At 40.9% G+C, this 18692-nt stretch overlaps 1 protein-coding gene across 1 annotated transcript; it reads right to left on the bottom strand.

Moving 5' to 3' along the window:
* Positions 1–1362: 1362 nt before the first annotated feature.
* LOC117443395 (E3 ubiquitin-protein ligase rififylin-like) lies at positions 1363–18246 on the bottom strand. Its single transcript, XM_034079377.2, is given in 9 exon segments — positions 1363–7982; positions 10362–10570; positions 11128–11151; positions 14863–15067; positions 16808–16907; positions 16909–17033; positions 17139–17336; positions 17927–17983; positions 17985–18246. Coding segments are annotated over 8 exon segments (1158 nt in total). The 5' UTR covers position 18246; the 3' UTR covers positions 1363–7982; positions 10362–10382.
* Between the last annotated feature and the right edge of the window lie 446 nt (positions 18247–18692).

Raw genomic sequence — 18692 nt, 5'->3', positions numbered from 1 at the left:
GCGCATCGGGTGATGCACGCACCACGCGCTGTCCCGTATTACCAGCACGTAGAAGACGGTCACAAACAACTAGAGTGCTTTTAGACCGTCTCGTTTTTAATAGAGACGGCGGTGGTGTGAGTTAAAGCTATAGACAAAAGCTGTGACGGTCTCCCTCTCAGTGCACTTCACCAGCCACACAGATACGGGAGGTATTTACACACACACACACCCGCGGCTGCTGCTGGAGTCGTGTTTACAGAGGCGATAGGAGTAATATCTCTGGCTGCTTATTCCCAACTGCTGTGTTGGCCGCTGAAACCCCTAGAATTCGGCGATTTGTCCAATACAAATCTTCACATTGCTTTCATACAGAAGTTCCACTTTACTGATGCCCTTCATTAAGGTTTTCCGAACATGAGCTGTGCATGCTTGTATGGCACTTCCGTCCCGAGCAGCATACAGTGGGAGTCACCGACTCAGGAAGGAGACACGGGGAGAGCTGGAGCTTAGATGTCACACACTGATGGTTTATTAGGAGCTTCGGCCGGAGAATTCACAAAACAAGTCAAAGAGTCAGAGGTTCTGACTTCACGGTAGAGTTGCCTCGTCAATTCTGAAGATCTCTACCCCAGGCCCGTGTGTTTAGCTAGTTCAGAGAGAATAAACGACATGCTGTATAACAAGACAGAATCATAACACCTCGATCAGCCGACGCCAACAGGCAGGAACAGGGTGTGTGTGTGCTCAGTCAGGACAGAGCTGATAAACTGGGTCAAAGTTATGGGCTTTGGAAAATATTTCCCCAACAACTACCACAACTGCTACTAATAGTACATTCAGCGCCATCCGATGGCAGCTCATGGTTTCACAACACATTTTTTTTCTTTTTTTAAATGCTTTTTATTATTTACAAAAGTATGATTTATCTAAAACTCATCTCATTGATTAAATGTTTATGTCAAATATTTTTGTGCTGATTTAAAAATGATGTAAAATATTTAAATCTTATTGATTTAGAAAAATTATATTACTAATTTGTAAAGGGTTCATTTCCTTTAAAGAAAGATTTTATTGATAAAAAATGTGTATTTGTTTTATATTTTAAAACACTTTTGAGATGATTTACCGATCCATGTACATTCCCATGATGTCCAGAAACTGTTGAAACCAGATATACATATACTACTTTTAATAGAAATAACAAAAGCTGATACAAATTCTAAATACTGTATTGGTCCATAAATAATTTGTTTTGTTAAACTTCTTATTTTTGAACTGTTTTTAAGGTGATGCCATTTATATTCAGACATTGGTAGAAATGTTCGCATCAATTAAACTAACTGTACCAAAGTGTCAAAATGTGAAGAAAGACCAACAGCATAACAGGAATAAAATCAGTTTTAATACGAAAGTTCACACAAAAGTTTAGCTTCTTCAATTATACAATATTTAAAAAAACAGATTTCAATAAAGTGTAAAGAACATCAGATCTGGATGCTAGCATGTTAGCGTCCAGCTGGTTTGCTAACGATGCTAACGATGCTAACAGATACCTGAAGCAGAGTCAGTTGAGCCTCTTCCCTCGCTGGGATTATTAAATTCATCATTTCTATTCACCTCATGCTTCGCCACCTCTCGGACGCTTCCACCTTAACCGCATTATGTGTTGGTTCTTCCTGTTACAGAGTGACTGCTATAACTTTTCAAAGTGTCTCAAGCTTTATCAAACTTTACCTGCCCTGTTTTCAAGCTTTTAAATAAACTGTTATTAAGTCATAACAGTTTTTTTTTTTTATGTAATATGTGATTATGAAAAATCGTATATTAGAGGTTTTACGTTGAGCCCTGAGCCCGTTCTTCAGGTCTCAGGCTCGAAAATGACATTCCCAGAACAAATGACTATAACTTCACTTCTAAAAAGGGGTAAATTAATAAAAAACATTCTCAAAGCAATGATAAACCTGTGAGTTGGATGTAGAAGAATCAATATAGATGTTTTTATTTTAAAGTTAATTCAGATTGAACATAGTAAAGAAATGTAAATTATAGTGTCCGTCCAAAAAAAAAACATTACTTATAGTGAAAACCACCCTTGAATGATGGGATCGGAGACTAAAAGCTTTAGGAATCCAAACTATAACATATAAAAAGTACCCTGTATCAAGATTGATGCAAAACAAGGGACATTAGACCTTTTTAGAGAGGTTTAGAAATAAAACCCACTTCTGGGGTCATTTGGGTGCATTTTCCATATGTCTGGCCCCCCTCGTCGATATTGATGATTGACATCTCTTTCGGACCGTTAGAGCCAATCGAATCGAGAGGGAAGTTCCTAAAATCCATCTAAACATTACCCATTGGTGAATGAGTGATGCGCAGTCAGAATGCCCAAACCCGGGAGCTGTCATACACTCTAGTAGCAGCTAATATGAAATCTCCGTTGTTATTGACATAAATATGAAGATGGATGATCAGTAATCATTTCAAAGTGACACATTGGATTAGATTAACCTTCAGCAGCGTTTTTATCGTTTTGATGACATTGAACACAACTTTTGATCAGAACAACGGCAAAGGTAAGACTATTTCCGGTGTTTGCTCCGTAAAGCTACCTTTTGTGACGTCTGGGTTTGCTTCCCATGTCGCGAGTTTGTGCAGATCCGGTAAGTAATAAGGATATTTTACCGTGAGTTCTGTGCTAAGTGTGTTAGCATTTTCTCGCTCAGGGCTCATTTAGACACTCCTTGTGAGACTTGTGGTTTGTATCGTCAGTTAGCTGAGTTTCTTCCCGTTAAGTGGGTATGACACATTAAAGGTAGGGTAGGTAAGAATGGAGAAACCAGCTCGAGTGCGCGAGAATTTGAAAGTACGCAGCCCCTCCTCCAACACACACGAACGCGCACATGACCAATGAGGGCACGAGATCAGTGTGTGCACAGATGGAAGGCTGACAGGCAGGTAGGCCATCCAGTTACTTTAGCCGGCTCAGATGATTGGTCGAGCTTTTTACAGTACTACGGCTTGCACTGATGACGTTTTTTAATGTATTCATTGCTATCGGGATGTTAAGAGCATTCCATGGAATATAACAAGTGTTTCTGAAGTGAATTACATACCCCACCTTTAATAGGTTGTTAAATGTTAAGAAGCCCTGAGACAGTTTCGTGAAAAAAAACAGGTTAAAGAAAAATGTTTTCTGAAAATTCTGACTTTTTCATTTTTTTCTCAAAAATGTGACATTTTCCATTTTTTCTCAAATGTCGGACTTTTCAAAATCTACAACATTTCTGACTTTTTCTTTAAATCTGAAAGTTATTTTTTCTCAAAATGTTTTCTTTCTGACCTTTTATATGGATTTCTCAAACATTGACTTTTTTCATTTTTTCTCCAAAAAATAATTGTTTTCCAAAATTGCTGACTTTTTTAAAAATTTCTCAAATTGTCGTTTTTTTCAATTTTTTTATTGACTTTTTCTTCAAATACATTTTTTATCTAAATGTCTCAAAATTCAGACTTTTCAAAAATTCTCAAAATTCTGACTTCTATTAATCCATTTTTATTTATAGAGCCCGATATCACAAATGTTACATTTGTCTCAGTGGACTTCACAGTTTGTACAGAATATAAATTGTTTCCAATCATTTTTACCTCAAATTTTGACTTTCAATTTCTCAAAATTCCTGACTTCATTTTTACATCACAACATTTACCTTTTTATTTGAAAATCTCATAACTGGCCCTTTTTCTGAAAATCAGAAAATTCCAATGTTTTTCTCTTAATTCTGTCTTTCTCTTAAATGTTTCAAAGTTCTTACAACGCTGCTAGTGCTAACAGGAAGAACTAAGAGATAAGCATTTGAACAGGAAGTGGGAAAAGGGGCGGGGCTTCATGAGGTGACTAGACGAATCAAAGTGCAGCGTAACTTAATGTTCCACACCTGAAACACAGCGATACAGAGGAACCTGCTTAAAGGCAGAAAGTACAGTTGTGTGATCCCAAGGCTGTAAACACAGACCATCATTCCACAACAAATCAAAAATATTCACAACAAAAATAAACCTTAATGATCTCACAACAACAACTGAAGAAAAACAAAGAAAAAAAGGACACAAAATATCTCTAGAATAACTTCCTCGACCCAAACAAGTCGACTGGAGCTCAAACATATTTCGGCATCAACAGATTAGTGCAATCAGAGTTCAAACAAGACACAAAGTCCAACCAAAAAGCTCCAGGCAGAGACGGTCTGCTGGGACACAGATCAGAAGCTTCGGTTGCTCCCAGTTCAGATTCAACCACAGCCCTTTTCCCACAAAGCGCCACATGACCGCGCCACGGACGCACAAAGAGAACGTCTGCAAGCAGTAACATCACCTCTACTCCATATTGGCACCAAATGTGATCAACGAAGTGTTTCTGAACACAAAGGGCTGGAAAGTAAGAAAGAACAAAAACTCAGATACTTGTTCTACAATACGAGCCGTCAGCCTACAGATGTTTGATAGTATTTTTAATATATAATAACGGAGTAGTTTATATGATCAGTAGATTGGTATATTAGAGAATTATAATGTATTCTGTATATTTTACAATGTTTAGATACTCCTCCTAATATAGGTATATTTACTGACTTTACTATCTGCCTACCCATCCATCCATCCATCCATCTCTCCATCTACCCATCCATCCATCTACCTATCCATCCACCCATCTCTCTATCCATCCATCCATCCATCCACCCATCTACCCATCCATCTCTCTATCCATCCATCCATCCACCCATCCATCTCTCTATCCATCCATCTACCTATCCATCCACCCATCTCTCTATCCATCCATCCATCCATCCACCCATCCATCTCTCTATCCATCCATCCATCCACCCATCCATCTCTCTATCCATCCATCTACCCATCCATCTCTCTATCCATCCATCTACCCATCCATCTCTCTATCCACCCATCTATCTCTCCATCCACCCATCCATCTCTCTCTCCATCCATCCATCCACCCACCCATCTCTCTATCCACCCACCCATCTATCTTTCTATCTATCCATCCATCTCTCTATCCATCCATCCATCTACCTACCCATCCATCTATCCATCCATCTCTCTATCCATCCATCCATCCATCCATCTATCCATCTATCCATCCATCTCTCTATCCATCCATCCATCCATCCATCCATCCATCCATCTCTACCCATCCATCTATCCATCTTTCGATCCATCCATCCATCCATCCATCTCTACCCATCCATCTATCCATCTTTCGATCCATCCATCCATCCATCCATCCATCTACCTACCTTATGTTTAAAATATGACTAACATCACCTGAGCTCTGCAACACTGATCAGATTTAAAAAGAGATATGTTCATCTTCTCCAAATGTCCTACGTAAAGGCTGCGGTGTCGAAGCTGTCGTCGTGTGGAGGAAGTGAGCGCGGTTCAATCTGAGCTGGATAAACGACAGACTGGGAAATCTGTTGTTTCCATTAAAGAACATTCACGGGAACAGTCCGACATCTTCAGATTCAGATGAGAAGATGGCGGTCCGTTACATTTTCTGCAGCTCTTTCCCTTCCTTATCTCACTTTTCTTTATGGTTACTTCTTTCCAGGAAACTGAGGAGGAGATTGTGGGGAAATAAAAGCGTAAAGCTCAGTTATTTCCCAACGTGAGGACGCTCCTCTGCGCTGGAAAGAATCCCTTATTCCTGAATCCTTTATTTCCCTTCATTTAGGCACAAAGGTAAGTCTAAAGACACCGGACACCGACACAATATAAAATCCCTAAAACCCTCAGAATACAAATGTGAGGAAGTAAATGCTAGCTTAGCTTAGCATAGAGACAGGAAGCAGTGGGAAACCTCGATGTGCTGGTGTGAGGGAAACATCTCCCGTGTGTCTGAATGTGTATCAAGTCTTTCGTGATGGATTAGGGTCCATCACTTCCTCACGTTTCAGGAGGAACGTGGGATTTATACACGTTTTAGTCAAATTGTAAATTATACAAACGTTTATTTACAGCAGCGAACCATGCCCATTGTTAGATGGAAGAGAACAGAGCCAGAGGACGCGGGAACTATTTGGAGAAAAGCTTGAATATTCTGTGAGATTTTAAAGTAAAAAAACAATTAAGAGTTACGTCTTAAATGCAGAAGAAAAAAAAGGCCGAAATTGTGGATCTTTTGTCCCAAACGACATCGCAGCACGATGACCACTTTATAACCGCAGAATATTATTTTCGTTGTCGTACATTTGTGAATTTATCCGTTAGATTTAACCTTTTTAAAAATAGCTTTTCTCCAGATATAATCCAGGCTCCGTGATGCGTCCTATATCCCAAACGCTCAGTCCTACTTTATTCCAGAGATACCAGAATAGTTTGTGATTTCCAATTAGATCAATTCGATTCGTCAATTAACCAATCAATAGGAAATAGTTATTTTGAACCCTAACCGCCTTCACAAACTACAGCTTCAGCTTTAATTCTAGAAGATTCCCTTTTAGAGTAAATATAAATATCTCTATGGTTTTAAAGGCGTGACGTCGGACGTTTTTGTAAAACGATGAATTAAATGTAAGAAATAATGATCAGATTATAAATAAATGAATCGTTGATGTTGATAATCGAGATCACATGGAGGAATCCCATTGGACCAGGAGATGCTGCCTTCAGGGACCAACACATCCTGCAGCTCTGCGTAAACCAATAAGATGACGGCCTGTGTATTTCACAGTGGGTTAAAGGCGCTGTGACGTTAACCCTCACCTGTGGAGGAGGACCCTCTCACCTGTGGAGGAGGACCCTCTCACCTGTGGAGGACGACCCTCTCACCTGTGGAGGAGGACCCTCTCACCTGTGGAGGAGGACCCTCTCACCTGTGGAGGACGACCCTCTCACCTGTGGAGGAGGACCCTCTCACCTGTGGAGGACGACCCTCTCACCTGTGGAGGAGGACCCTCTCACCTGTGGAGGAGGACCCTCTCACCTGTGGAGGAGGACCCTCTCCTCACCTGTGGAGGAGGACCCTCTCACCTGTGGAGGACGACCCTCTCACCTGTGGAGGAGGACCCTCTCACCTGTGGAGGACGACCCTCTCACCTGTGGAGGAGGACCCTCTCCTCACCTGTGGAGGAGGACCCTCTCCTCACCTGTGGAGGAGGACCCTCTCACCTGTGGAGGAGGACCCTCTCACCTGTGGAGGACGACCCTCTCACCTGTGGAGGAGGACCCTCTCACCTGTGGAGGTCAGGTTGTCTTTGGTTCGGTTCCTGCGAAGGCTTCTTGGTGGAAGAGTCTTTAGAGTCTGTATTCAAACGGCTGCTCCGCAGGTTAAGGTCACTTCATACAATCATCGTTTTATTTACACTAGAAAAATAGAGTTAACAAAATAAAAGCATTTCCTTTTTCTCAGTGGAGGAGGAGCAGGAGGAGGTCCCTTCGGGAGCAGGAGGAGGTCCCTTCAGGAGGAGGAGGACCCTTCAGGAGGAGGAGGACCCATCAGGAGGAGGAGGAGGAGGAGCAGGAGGAGGAGGACCCTTCAGGAAGAGGAGGAGGAGGACCCTTCAGCAGGAGGAGGAGGAGGAGGAGGAGGAGGACCCTTCAGGAGGAGCAGGTCCCTTCAGGAGGAGCAGGAGGAGGAGGAGGAGGTCCCTTCAGGAGGAGCAGGACCCTTCAGGAGTAGGAGGACCCTTCAGGAGGACCCTTCAGGAGCAGGAGGTCTCTTCAGGAGGAGGAGGAGCAGGAGGACCCTTCAGGAGTAGGAGGACCCTTCAGGAGGACCCTTCAGGAGCAGGAGGACCCTTCAGGAGGAGGAGGAGGACCCTTCCGGAGGAGGAGGAGGTCCCTTCCGGAGGAGGAGGACCCTTCCGGAGGAGGAGGAGGAGGAGGAGGAGGAGGTCCCTTCCGGAGGAGGAGGACCCTTCAGGAGGAGCAGGAGGAGGAGGTCCCTTCAGGAAGATGTATTCCCAGTTGCTTTGGAGGCGGTCCTGCAGAGGAGGAGAAGAATTACAAATAATAACAACGACAATATGAATAATAACAACAATAATAATAAAATATTAACAATAATAATTACGACAACTCTAAAAATAACAATTCTAATAATAGAAACACATTTTCAAACTGGGATATAAGCTAATTGGTTTTAGTTGAACTGGGATGGAAGCTAATTGGTTTTAGTTAAACTGGGATTGGAAGCTAATTGGTTTTAGTTAAACTGGGATGGAAGCTAATTGGTTTTAGTTAAACTGGGATGGAAGCTAATTGGTTTTAGTTGAACTGGGATGGAAGCTAATTGGTTTTAGTTGAACTGGGATGGAAGCTAATTGGTTTTAGTTGAACTGGGATGGAAGCTAATTAGTTTTAGTTTAACTGGGATTGGAAGCTAATTGGTTTTAGTTAAACTGGGATTGGAAGCTAATTGGTTTTAGTTGAACTGGGATTGGAAGCTGATTGGTTTTAGTTGAACTGGGATTGGAAGCTGATTCGTTTTAGTTGAACTGGGATTGGAAGCTAATTAGTTTTAGTTAAACTGGGATGTAAGCTAATTGGTTTTAGTTAAACTGGGATGTAAGCTAATTGGTTTTAGTTAAACTGGGATGTAAGCTAATTAGTTATAGTTAAACTGGGATGGAAGCTAATTGGTTTTAGTTAAACTGGGATGGAAGCTAATTGGTTTTAGTTAAACTGGGATGTAAGCGAATTAGTTTTAGTTGAACTGGGATGGAAGCTAATTGGTTTTAGTTAAACTGGGATGGAAGCTAATTAGTTTTAGTTAAACTGGGATGGAAGCTAATTGGTTTTAGTTAAACTGGGATGGAAGCTAATTGGTTTTAGTTAAACTGGGATTGGAAGATAATTGGTTTTAGTTAAACTGGAATAGAAGCTAATTGGTTTTAGTTGAACTGGGATTGGAAGCTAATTGGTTTAGTTAAACTGGGATTGGAAGCTAATTGGTTTTAGTTAAACTGGGATGGAAGATAATTGGTTTTAGTTAAACTGGGATGTAAGCTAATTGGTTTTAGTTTAACTGGGATTGGAAGCTAATTGGTTTTAGTTCAACTGGAATAGAAGCTAATTGGTTTTAGTTTAACTGGGATTGGAAGCTAATTGGTTTAGTTAAACTGGGATTGGAAGCTGATTGGTTTTAGTTGAACTGGGATTGGAAGCTAATTAGTTTTAGTTAAACTGGGATGGGAAGCTAATTGGTTTTAGTTGAACTGGGATTGGAAGCTAATTAGTTTTAGTTAAACTGGGATGTAAGCTAATTGGTTTTAGTTAAACTGGGATGTAAGCTAATTAGTTATAGTTAAACTGGGATGGAAGCTAATTGGTTTTAGTTAAACTGGGATGGAAGCTAATTGGTTTTAGTTAAACTAGGATTGGAAGCTAATTGGTTTTAGTTAAACTGGGATGGGAGCTAATTGGTTTTAGTTAAACTGGGATGTAAGATAATTGGTTTTAGTTAAACTGGGATAGAAGCTAATTGGTTTTAGTTAAACTGGGATTGGAAGCTAATTGGTTTTAGTTAAACTAGGATTGGAAGCTAATTGGTTTTAGTTAAAATGGGATAGAAGCTAATTGGTTTTAGTTAAACTGCGATGGAAGCTAATTGGTTTTAGTTAAACTGGGATAGAAGCTAATTGGTTTTAGTTAAACTGGGATAGAAGCTAATTGGTTTTAGTTAAACTGCGATGGAAGCTAATTGGTTTTAGTTAAACTGGGATTGGAAGCTAATTGGTTTTAGTTAAACTGGGATTGGAAGCTAATTGGTTTTAGTTAAACTGGAATACAAGCTAATTGGTTTTAGTTGAACTGGGATTGGAAGCTAATTGGTTTTAGTTAAACTGGGATGGGAGCTAATTGGTTTTAGTTAAACTGGGATGTAAGATAATTGGTTTTAGTTAAACTGGGATAGAAGCTAATTGGTTTTAGTTAAACTGGGATTGGAAGCTAATTGGTTTTAGTTAAACTGGGATAGAAGCTAATTGGTTTTAGTTAAACTGGGATTGGAAGCTAATTGGTTTTAGTTGAACTGGGATTGGAAGATAATTGTTTTAATTAAACTGGGATTGGAAGCTAATTGGTTTGAGTTGAACTGGGATTGGAAGCCAATTACTTTTAGTTGAACTGGGATGGAAGCTAATTGGTTTTAGTTTAACTGGGATTGGAAGCTAATTCGTTTTAGTTAAACTGGGATTGGAAGCTAATTGGTTTTAGTTGAACTGGGATGGAAGCTAATTGGTTTTAGTTTAACTGGGATTGGAAGCTAATTGGTTTTAGTTTAACTGGGATTGGAAGCTAATTAGTTTTAGTTAAACTGGGATGGAAGCAGATTTCCGGTGGGATCAGACTTGGTGGTTTACCGGGTTTGGATCTGGATACGCTCAGGACCGGAAGACGTGGACGGCTCGCACCACGTACTGCCGGCAGATCGGACACTCGCTCATCCTCTTGCCGCACTTTGTGCAGGTGATCATGTGACCACACTCCAGCAGCACGCAGTCGATGGGAGAGTCCATACAGATCTTACAGAGGTGCTCCTCCGGACCGGCAGAACCAGAACCAGCGGACTCTAGAACCACAAAGACAGGCAGTGTGAGGGAGCATACAGGGCTCAATGAGAACACATCACCTTCATTACATACATAACAACAACAATAACAACAACAGCAACAAAAAAGGGACAATAATAATACATTTGGTTCAACTTGGATTTGAAACAAATGGTTTTAGTTGAACTGGGATAGGAAGCAAACCATACGGTGCTCATAAAGAACATATGAGCTGCATCACAGATAGAGAGGAATTGATGTTCAATTAATTAAAATATATATATAATTTCAGTTTAAACAGCAATCCAAAAAAAAACTGATGATCCAAATAGTTTATGAAATAAATCAGAATATAATCAAATAGACAGAAACATAAAAATCACCACCAAATTGTAAAACAATATAATAATTAAAAAGTAAAAAGGTCACTTTAGCCAGTTCTTAAATTTGTCTTTACATTTGATGAGGATCTGAAATAGATCCAAGAGGAATACACAAACAAAGGGACGTAATGTGAGACAACCTAATAATGAACATGTTTCCCACTTTATGACATGACGTGTGTTTGTGAGCTCACCTGAGGCGTTCACAGCGCTGGCAGCTGGAACAAAAAAGGATTTATTTATTTGAACATGGACAACTTCCTGTGACCACACAGAGGTGGGAAGTAACCAAGTACCTTTAGATTTAACCTAGTACTGTACTTAAAGGTGGGGGAGGTAATTTTGGAGGAACCAGCTCGAGTGGCTAGAATCTGAAAGTACAGAACCGAAAAAAAATCTGCCCCTTCCTCACAGAGCGCCTCCTCCAACACACACGAACGCGCACATGACCAATGAGGGCAGAGATCAGTGTGTGCACAGATGGAAGGCTGACAGGCAGGTAGGCCGTCAGTTACTTTAGCCGGCTCAGATGATTGGTCGACCTTTTTACAGCGCCACGGCTTCAAAGCACTTCAGATATTCATTGCTATCGGGACGTTAAGAGCTTTCCATGGAATATAACAACAAGTGTTTCTGAAGTTAATTACATACCCCACCTTTAAGTACAATTTAGAGGTACTTGTACTTTACTTGAGCATTTCCATGTTATGCTACTTTGTACTTCTCCTCCTCTACATGTATTAATACCTTTAGTTACTTCTCAGATCTGGATGGATGATGGTAAATCTAACAAAGTGTTGAATCAGACTTTAGTTCCACCTGGAGTAAATCCACCAGCTACCCTGCAGTCTACAAAGTACTTCAGACTAGCTGCACCTCCACCAGCTACCCTGCAGTCTACAAAGTACTTCAGACTAGCTGCACCTCCACCAGCTACCCTGCAGTCTACAAAGTACTTCAGACTAGCTGCACCTCCACCAGCTACCCTGCAGTCTACAAAGTACTTCAGACTAGCTGCACCTCCACCAGCTACCCTGCAGTCTACAAAGTACTTCAGACTAGCTGCACCTTCACCAGCTACCCTGCAGTCTACAAAGTACTTCAGACTAGCTGCACCTTCACCAGCTTTGAGGACACTTTCATGATCAATCATTATAAAACATATCATATATATTATTCTGAAATGGACCAATCTGCACAACGGATACTTTTACTGTCTTTCATTATATTCTGATGAGAATACTTTTCTACTTTCCCTTGAGGAACATTTTGAATGTAGGACTTTTACTGTGACAGAGTATTCCTACTCTCTGGTACTTCTACTTTTACTAAGTACAAGATCTGAGTGCTTCAACTTTTACTCAAGTACAAGATCTGAGTACTTCTACTTTTACTCAAGTACAAGATCTGAGTACTTCTACTTTTACTCAAGTACAAGATCTGAGTACTTCTACTTTTACTCAAGTACAAGACCTGAGTACTTCTACTTTCATCAAGACCTGAGTACTTCTACTTTATCAAGACCTGAGTACTTCTACTTTATCAAGACCTGAGTACTTCTACTTCATCAAGACCTGAGTACTTCTACTTCATCAAGACCTGAGTACTTCTACTTCATCAAGACCTGAGTACTTCTACTTTATCAAGACCTGAGTACTTCTACTTCATCAAGACCTGAGTACTTCTACTTTATCAAGACCTGAGTACTTCTACTTCATCAAGACCTGAGTACTTCTACTTCATCAAGACCTGAGTACTTCTACTTTATCAAGACCTGAGTACTTCTACTTCATCAAGACCTGAGTACTTCTACTTTATCAAGACCTGAGTACTTCTACTTTATCAAGACCTGAGTACTTCTACTTTAACAAGACCTGAGTACTTCTACTTCATCAAGACCTGAGTACTTCTACTTTATCAAGACCTGAGTACTTCTACTTCATCAAGACCTGAGTACTTCTACTTTATCAAGACCTGAGTACTTCTACTTTAACAAGACCTGAGTACTTCTACTTTAACAAGACCTGAGTACTTCTACTTCATCAAGACCCTGAGTACTTCTACTTCATCAAGACCTGAGTACTTCTACTTCATCAAGACCTGAGTACTTCTACTTTATCAAGACCTGAGTACTTATACTTCATCAAGACCTGAGTACTTCTACTTCATCAAGACCTGAGTACTTCTACTTCATCAAGACCTGAGTACTTCTACTTTATCAAGACCTGAGTACTTCTACTTTATCAAGACCTGAGTACTTCTACTTCATCAAGACCTGAGTACTTCTACTTTAACAAGACCCGAGTACTTCTACTTCATCAAGACCTGAGTACTTCTACTTTATCAAGACCTGAGTACTTCTACTTTAACAAGATCTGAGTACTTCTACTTTTACTCAAGTACAAGACCTGAGTACTTCTACTTTTACTCAAGTATCAGACCTGAGTACTTCTACTTTTACTCAAGTACAAGATCTGAGTACTTCTACTTTTACTCAAGTATCAGACCTGAGTACTTCTACTTTAACTCAAGATCTGAGTACTTCTACTTTTACTCAAGTACAAGACCTGAGTACTTCTACTTTTACTCAAGTACAAGCTCTGAGTACTTCTACTTTTACTCAAGTACAAGATCTGAGTACTTCTACTTTTACTCAAGTATCAGACCTGAGTACTTCTACTTTAACTCAAGATCTGAGTACTTCTACTTTTACTCAAGTACCATACCTGAGTACTTCTACTTTTACTCAAGTACAAGATATGAGTACTTCTACTTTTACTCAAGTAAAAGACCTGAGTACTTCTACTTTTACTCAAGTACAAGATCTGAGTACTTCTACTTTTACTCAAGTAAAAGACCTGAGTACTTCTACTTTTACTCAAGTACAAGATCTGAGTACTTCTACTTTTACTCAAGTATCAGACCTGAGTACTTCTACTTTAACTCAAGATCTGAGTACTTCTACTTTTACTCAAGTACCATACCTGAGTACTTCTACTTTTACTCAAGTACAAGATATGAGTACTTCTACTTTTACTCAAGTAAAAGACCTGAGTACTTCTACTTTTACTCAAGTACAAGATCTGAGTACTTCTACTTTTACTCAAGTAAAAGACCTGAGTACTTCTACTTTTACTCAAGTACAAGATCTGAGTACTTCTACTTTTACTCAAGTATCAGACCTGAGTACTTCTACTTTAACTCAAGATCTGAGTACTTCTACTTTTACTCAAGTACCATACCGGAGTACTTCTACTTTTACTCAAGTACAAGATATGAGTACTTCTACTTTTACTCAAGTATCAGACCTGAGTACTTCTACTTTTACTCAAGTAAAAGACCTGAGTACTTCTACTTTTACTCAAGTACAAGATCTGAGTACTTCTACTTTTACTCAAGTATCAGACCTGAGTACTTCTACTTTAACTCAAGATCTGAGTACTTCTACTTTTACTCAAGTACAAGACCTGAGTACTTCTACTTTTACTCAAGTATCAGACCTGAGTACTTCTACTTTTACTCAAGTACAAGATCTGAGTACTTCTACTTTTATTCAAGTATCAGACCTGAGTACTTCTACTTTAACTCAAGATCTGAGTACTTCTACTTTTACTCAAGTACAAGACCTGAGTACTTCTACTTTTACTCAAGTATCAGACCTGAGTACTTCTACTTTTACTCAAGTACAAGATCTGAGTACTTCTACTTTTACTCAAGTATCAGACCTGAGTACTTCTACTTTAACTCAAGATCTGAGTACTTCTACTTTTACTCAAGTACAAGATCTGAGTACTTCTACTTTTACTCAAGTATCAGACCTGAGTACTTCTACTTTAACTCAAGATCTGAGTACTTCTACTTTTACTCAAGTACAAGACCTGAGTACTTCTACTTTTACTCAAGTATCAGACCTGAGTACTTCTACTCACCCTGGAGGTTCTGCTGGTCCTGGTACAGCCGGACCACCCTCTCCATCAGCTCCCACTTCTCACAGCAGCCTTTGTAGTTCACAAAGTTTCTGGCGAGGATTTCCTTCAGCTGCCGGACGCTGAGCGCCTCGATGTCGTCCACACTGCTCAGGTCTGAGAGCGATGCCCGGCGGCCGGACACAGGCGCCTCCTCCAGGTCCCACGCCTGAAAAACATTTTTAAATGTGTTCTTTAGACTTTGTTTTGTATTTCTATAGTATGTTTTAGTATTCCAGCTTTAACCTGGAAATGACTTTTCCACACCACATGCATTACATTCATTGCATTACTGCACATATTTTATTCCATTCTAGTTCTATGGAGATACTGCTATATTTTATTATTTTCTAATGTTATTATAGTTTTCTTAAAAAAATATTAATCACTAGTCGACTGAAGTCTTAATCGAGCAATTTTTCATTAGTCGATTATTTGAAGGAAAAAAAAATTAAATTGAAAGCTCCATCCGCGCTGCATGCGACGCGTCAGCCGGAAACCCTCAGGCTGCACTCAGAGCGGAGTCTGGGCATCGAGTTCATTTGGTCTAGGAAATCTAAAGTGTGGATCTTTCTGGCGAGTAAAGGACGAGTCCCACAAGGCGACATGCCGACTCCGTGTCCTCCATCACAGCTTCCTGACTTCACAGCAACACGGAGATGAATTATGCCCAACGTGTGATCCTCTCTCGGACTCAGAGGAAAACACAGAGTCAGGCAGCAACCTAGCTCTGTGTCAACATGTAGAGACCTCTTGTAACGGACTGGGTATAATGTTGATGTTTTCATGTGGTTTTTTTTGTTTACATTTTACACAATGTCAGCGAGCGTGTCACTGTTTGAGCGACAGTTCTCGTGACTTGTGGTGAGTGAGAGAGTGTCGTCTGATTGGTTGGGTGTCGAAGAGGGAGGTTCCTAGAGAGAGAGCCAGGGAATGCTACTGGAGAGCTGACGGAGTTTGTGGGGGAGAGTGAGGATTTAACCGAGTTATTTCATTGTGTTGGCGTGGTTACGGCCAACAGTAACCTGTGATCGTTATTAATAAACTCCCGGATAAAAGACATACGAAGCCTTCCCGTGTTCCTATAGCGACACGCTACAATATAATCATGGGGGGAACCTTCCTTTTTCAGAAGGTTCGGTTTGCGTTCACAGGCTAAATTAAAAAAGGACAGTAAACTTCTCATGTGCTTGGTCAGACATTCAGAGGGGGGTAAAAACGCAAATCCCGGTAATTTCTACCGGAGCCTCCGCCATGGAGCATCGGCAGGTTATCTTCATGCTGCTGTTAATCTGGAGATCAACCGACTCTAGCAACGGCGCGTAAGATTATACAATCAGACAACGTGCGATAACAAACATAACCCATATGAGAGACGTTCTGCAGTCAGGAGGGCGTTACAGCTGGCTCTAACTTTTATGTATAGTTGACAGAGCATTTTCACTTTACACGTAGTAACGGCTAAGTGTAATTTGACTTGGCTTCCTATTTTGTATGGACATGCTTTTAGTTTGAAGGAGAGTTAGCACTGTTGACAGGAAGTTGTTGTTGCTATGGAAACAACGTGACGGAGAAAAGGAGCGGAGATTAACGGAGAAAAGTAATATCTACATATAAAGACAGAGCAGTAAAGGATAACGTTTATAGATAAGTGTTGGCACCCCCCGAAGAGGCACAAGCTCTTACGTTGATATTGGAGATTTCAATAAATTCAATTGGAGAAAAAAACGAATATCCGAATAACGAAATTGAAAACCGAATAGTGTGCCAACTTCCGGATATTCGGGTACAGCCCTAGTGTGCACCGTGACATCAAGTAAAATTGCTCGTACGTGTCAACCTACCTGGCGATAAACCTGATTCTGAAAGTATCGTGACATGTTCCAGGTGTAGAAGTGGAACTGGTTACCTGGTCTTCTTCCTGAACCTCGGGCTCTGCGGCGGGGGCGGGGCCTGTGGGAGGGGGCGGGGCTTCCGGCTCTGCGGGGGGTTCAGGCGGCGAGGCGGGGGGGGTCTGGAGGCGAGGCGGCGACAACAGGGGGGTCAGAGGTCACCGACGGGGGGTCAGAGGTCATGGTGTCGGGGGGGGAAGATGGTGAAGGCTGCCGGCCGAGGACGAGCTCCACAAGCTCCTCCTACAGGAAACAGGAAGCAGGAGGAAGGAGGAAGGCGGCAGGAAACAGGGTTAGACTGGTGGGGGACATGTTTTGATGATGAAAATGATGAGGACAGGAAGTGACCTTCTCTCTGCACAGGTGCGTGGAAACCTCGTGCAGGTGCAGATAATCCCGCAGCTCCTTCACCTTCATCTTCATTAGCTCCGCCCTCTCCAGCAGGTTGCCGTAGAAACGCTGACAGGTGTGACAGAGGCGTGGGCGGGGCTCCAGGTGGGTGGAGCATCGGTTGCAGAAGTCTTTCTTACAGTCCACACACACATGCTGAGAGACAGGTAACGTAACAGATGAGAGATTACTTTATACTCAATTTGGGACATTTTTGTGAAGACAGGTAACACCTCGAGATGTTCACATTTTCACCTGTTTGTATTCCAACTGTTACTCAAAATATTCCAACTTTTTTACAAAATATTCCAACTTTTTTACAAAAATTCCAACTTTTTAACAAAAATTACAACTTTTTACAAAAATTACAAATTTTACTCAAATATTCCAACTTTTTAACAAAAATTCCAACTTTTTAACAAAAATTCCAACTTTTTAACAAATTTCAACTTTTACTCAAAATATTCTGACATAACGAATATTTAAAGTTTATTATGATTATTCCACTTTGTTTTTTTGCTCAAATCGGAAAATGATGACTGACATTTCTTGGAGATGTTCTAGTTTTTATATCGTAATATTCCAACATTATTATCTAAATATCAATAATTATTTTCAATGCTCAGGATTTATTATCTCAATATTTGAACTTCTTATTTTCAAATATTTCAACTTTATTTATGAAAGAGTTGAGACTTGTTTTTCTAAAAAACTGAATAAGTCCATAAAGATGTCGGTCCTCTCACCTTCTCGGCAGGTGTGTCGAGTTCCCCCCCGCAGGCCTTACAGGTGAGTTCAGGTGAGGGGGGGGGGCGGCGCCTGGCTGTTGAACCCTGAGTTTGTGTAAGACTGGTGACGACGCTCTTCTGCAGACAGCTGATCAACTCCAGCTGAGTCTAAACAGAACCAGCTGCAGCACGACGCCAACATACCTGGAACACACACACAGAGGAACACACACACACACACACACACACACACACACACAGGAACACACAAAGAAACATACACAAAGAAACATACACAGAGGAACACATACACAAAGAGGAACACACAAAGAAACATACACAAAGAGGAACACACAAAGACACACACACACACACACACACACACACACACACACACACACACACACACACACACACACACACACACACACACACACCACACACACACACACACACACACACACACACACACACACCACACACACACACACACACACACACACACACACACACACACACACACACACACACACCTTAGCAAAGGTAATAAAAGTTGAGCAGCTGTCTCTGAATCAGAATCAAGTAAGCACACTCAGCCATGCAGCAAAGTGTTCTCAAAGCTGGTGAAGGTGCAGCTAGTCTGAAGTACTTTGTAGACTGCAGGGTAGCTGGTGAAGGTGCAGCTAGTCTGAAGTAATTTGTAGACTGCAGGGTAGCTGGTGAAGGTGCAGCTAGTCTGAAGTACTTTGTAGACTGCAGGGTAGCTGGTGAAGGTGCAGCTAGT

This window comes from Pseudochaenichthys georgianus, unplaced genomic scaffold (genome assembly GCF_902827115.2).
Source record: "Pseudochaenichthys georgianus unplaced genomic scaffold, fPseGeo1.2 scaffold_599_arrow_ctg1, whole genome shotgun sequence".
NCBI classification, from domain to species: Eukaryota; Metazoa; Chordata; class Actinopteri; order Perciformes; family Channichthyidae; genus Pseudochaenichthys; species Pseudochaenichthys georgianus.
This window is presented reverse-complemented; position numbering and strand designations above follow the sequence as displayed.